The sequence below is a fragment of the Lolium rigidum genome, chromosome 5 (genome assembly GCF_022539505.1).
Source record: "Lolium rigidum isolate FL_2022 chromosome 5, APGP_CSIRO_Lrig_0.1, whole genome shotgun sequence".
NCBI lineage: Eukaryota > Viridiplantae > Streptophyta > Magnoliopsida > Poales > Poaceae > Lolium > Lolium rigidum.
The window spans coordinates 123759772-123763646 of NC_061512.1; the positions used below are offsets into that span (position 1 = coordinate 123759772).

At 46.0% G+C, this 3875-nt stretch overlaps 1 protein-coding gene across 1 annotated transcript; it reads left to right on the forward strand.

Annotated features, from left to right (window-relative positions):
• Nucleotides 1-2196: 2196 nt before the first annotated feature.
• On the forward strand, nt 2197-3875 carry LOC124653478 (NAC transcription factor 29-like). Its single transcript, XM_047192539.1, has 3 exons — nt 2197-2494; nt 2592-2881; nt 3048-3875. The coding sequence occupies exons 1-3, from the start codon at nt 2326-2328 to the stop codon at nt 3627-3629; spliced, it is 1041 nt and encodes a 346-aa protein (XP_047048495.1). The 5' UTR covers nt 2197-2325; the 3' UTR covers nt 3630-3875.

Below are 3875 nucleotides of genomic sequence, written 5' to 3' on the forward strand. Positions count from 1 at the left end.
ATGTTGATTATGTACAATCATTTTTTCGAGAGTACGCGAAAGCGTACCTTAATTTTATAGAAGGCATAGAAAATATAGAAGAGGTGATCCCTAGAGCAAACAATAGGGATGAAAGAAAAAGGAAGGAAAAAAAGAACTCCAAGAAGAGAGAAAAACCTACTACACTCCTACAGCTCATGAAGTTCTAATGGAGGCTATGTATTAAGTACGGTTATGTAGATCTAAAGATTGTGATTTACCACATGAAACACACAAGGTGCCGACGCTAAATGTCGGGGCCATCGACATAGGGCATGTTCCGGATAGGCCACCAGGCAAGCCGTCGGCACAGGAAAGCTGTCGGCACATAAAGCTCTGTGCCAACGGCAGCCGTCGGCACAAATCCGGTGTACCCATCGGCACAGGTCAACCGTTGGCACAATCTCTCCGATGTACTGTCGATGTAACAATGTCAGGCCTGTGCCGACGGCCAACGGCTTTGCCATCGGCATAGCTATTTTCCATTTTACCTCATTAAACTTTTAAAAATCATACATAAATCATTATAATTTATAAAAATACAAATAATATATCAAAATGCAGAAAAATAAGATCTATCTTGGAAAATTATAAACTTGGAATATTTAAAATATCTCAAAAAAACCTTCTCGGAAATGGGCTATCATGTTCGATGTTTCATGGCTTTCAGGCCGAATGACCATTATTATGGCTAGAATTGTGGCATAGTTTGTGATAATATGCTCGTATAGTGCACACATGTGCATATTGGGATGGACAACAATGTTGCAGGAGGAAGTTTTCCTTTTCGTCGTACCAAAAAGGTTTCGATTTTCCGAGTCCCAAAAACGGGGTGTTTTGTGAAGCAACCACCAAATGAAAGTTTCACATTGGCACCACCCCATTTTTCAAAAATACTTGACCACCTTACATGCACAATTTCTCAACCAGGATATCTTAAACATTTCCGTTCACCCCTCGTGAAAAAACAAATTCCTGCCAAATTGGTAGGAAGTTAGTCAGATTTGAACTACAAGTACATGGTCTAATACTCATGATTATTTGGAAAAATCATTTTTAGGTTAAAAATATGATATGGATGTCATATTTGGATTCCTCTCATTTTTTGATTGATTAAGACATATTATTTGTCAAATTCCGATTTATGGATTTAAAGATATTAATTATTCCATATTAAATAAAAAAAGGCAAAAAATAAAAATATTTCAATTAAAGATTAATATTATTCATTTATTTTTGTTTACATAAGTAATTTTTGTAATTCAAAAAATAAAGAGGTGCGACATCAAGTCATAGAGATTAATAGGATTGATATGGTAGTACTATTAACATAGTGTCATTTCTTTCACGGAAGCTCATCCGGAAGGAACAGAGAAAGCGTGCTGCGACTGGAGTAGTGTGAGGATGGTGACTGACTGGGAAGTTTGAAGTGTACTTAGAGTTAAAAATGTTCCATGTGAGAGATTAACGAGTCAAACAATTGAAAAATAATTTAAATTTTTTTTGAAAAAATTAAAATCCTATGTCAGGGCTTTGCCGTTGGCACAACCTACTATGCCGGCAAAGCCTTCTAGGTCGATGGTCAGACTGTGCCAATGGTCAAACTGTCTGTGCCGAGAATCCAAGGAGCGGACGGCCACCATCGGCATAGCCCTGTGCTGACAACGTCCAGGGCTGTGCTAGTGGCTGGCGGCCATCGACACCTTCTGCGTTTCCTCTTTATTTTTTACTATAACGAATAAATAGTTGCCTTTTGTGTAAATTTCTACATACTACATCTCTATACATTTTTTGTTTTTTTATCTTGTTTCCTTTTTGCATATAATAGATAGAACATATTTCGGAATCAAGAACATATGGTCACCTTCGCGAAAAAGAAAGATACAGAATAGCAGTCTCAACATTCACACGTGTGGCCGGCGATGTGTTTCATGCGAAGTTCATGCATGCATGCCAAAACACGCGCGGGATAAAGATGCGCGCGCATGTGGCTAGATACCATGATCAATTAGCTAGCCACCGGATTGCCCCTTGTGCGATGACGTAAACTAGGTGATGAAATACCGGTTATGCCCTGGCGATGCTAATCCACCCACCACCTCGCAAGCGGACAAGCCATGGCAGCTATAAATCCAGGCCCCAGGTCCTGCATCTCAAAAATTTCAAGCCTCCCTCATAAGCAATCAAGCAGTAGCCATCCTCTCTTCTCCTCCTCCCGCCTTCCAGGTAGCTACCAAGCTCACTGTCACCATACATCAGCTGACAGCTACCAACTCATCCTGATTCCGTCCCCACCGTCGACCAGCCATGCCGAGCTCCGCCGCCATGCCCGCTCTCCCTCCCGGCTTCCGGTTCCACCCCACCGACGAGGAGCTCATCGTCCACTACCTCTCCAGGCAGGCCGCCTCCATGCCCTGCCCCGTGCCCATCGTCGCCGAGGTCAACATCTACAAGTGCAACCCATGGGACCTCCCCGGTACATATAGCTCATCAGCCCCTCCATTAATCAACTCGATCATCGATCTAGCTCTGCTCTAACTAATCTTCTTGATTTATATGTGTTTCGCATGCAGGCAAGGCCTTGTTCGGGGAGAACGAGTGGTTCTTCTTCAGCCCCAGGGACCGCAAGTACCCCAACGGCGCGCGCCCCAACCGCGCCGCCGGGTCCGGCTACTGGAAGGCCACCGGCACCGACAAGGCCATCCTGTCCACGCCGGCGAGCGAGAACATCGGGGTCAAGAAGGCGCTCGTCTTCTACCAGGGCAAGCCGCCCAGGGGCGTCAAGACCGACTGGATCATGCACGAGTACCGCCTCACCGCAGCCGACTGCAAGAACACCAAGCGCAGAGGATCCTCCATGAGGGTGAGATTTTTTTTTCTTCGCTTCTTTTTCTTTTTTCAGGAGATGTTATATTCACTTTGGTAGTGGTGGCAGTTACTTGTAAGCTACTGCAACTTACTGACTACACAAGAATATATTTGCATTTGAAATGGCTAGTTACTGAATTAAATCTGGTTTTTATACGCAGCTGGATGACTGGGTGCTGTGTAGGATCCACAAGAAGTCCAGCAGCAACTTGCCCAACTTCTCCTCTGACCAGGAGCAGGAGCAAGAGAGCTCGACCGTGGAGGACTCCCACACCACCACCAACAACAACACTGTGTCCTCCCCGAAGTCCGAAGCTCTCGATGGCGACGGCGATGACCAGGTGCAGCTGCAGCAGTTCTGCCCCATGGCGATGACCAAGTCCTGCTCCATCACGGACCTGCTCAACACCGTAGACTACGCCGAGCTCTCGCAGCTCCTCCTCGACGGCGGGGGCGGGTCGTCGTCGGATGCCGCCGGCGCCATGGCTGCCTTCCAGCCGCCGGAAAGCCCGCTGATCTACGGGCAGCCTCCATGGCAACAAACACTAAACTATAACAACAGTCACCTCGACGTGCCGCAGCTAGATGACGGCCGTGATTACGCTAATGGTAATTACAAGTATAACGGGATGAAGAGGAGGAGATCCAGCAGCAGCTTGTTCTGCAACCAGCTACAGCTCCCGGCGGATCAGTACAGCGGCATGCTGATCCATCCCTTCCTGAACCAGCAGCTGCACATGTGAAAATCAGTCACAGACCCCTGGCCGAGAACTTGGAACCGGAGTGTTTTACCGATCGCTGTTCCATTTGAACCTGCTGTAGATCGATCGCGTTGTGGCAGATCGGCGAGAATCTAGCTGTGTGTGCCGTGACCGATACGAACGGAAGAACTTCAGAATTCTTCGTTTAATTAGTACAAGGATGTAAAATACGGGTTGGTGTGGAAATAAATCAAGATTGCATGATAATATATGATGCAGATTTCTTAA

Bases quoted from the DNA above. Each gene is read 5' to 3' on its own strand.
- LOC124653478 (XM_047192539.1), top strand. From the start codon at position 2,326: ATGCCGAGCTCCGCCGCCATGCCCGCTCTCCCTCCCGGCTTCCGGTTC. The intron at 2,495-2,591 runs GTACATATAGCT...TTTCGCATGCAG, and splicing joins CAACCCATGGGACCTCCCCG to GCAAGGCCTTGTTCGGGGAG. The intron at 2,882-3,047 runs GTGAGATTTTTT...TTTTATACGCAG, and splicing joins GCAGAGGATCCTCCATGAGG to CTGGATGACTGGGTGCTGTG.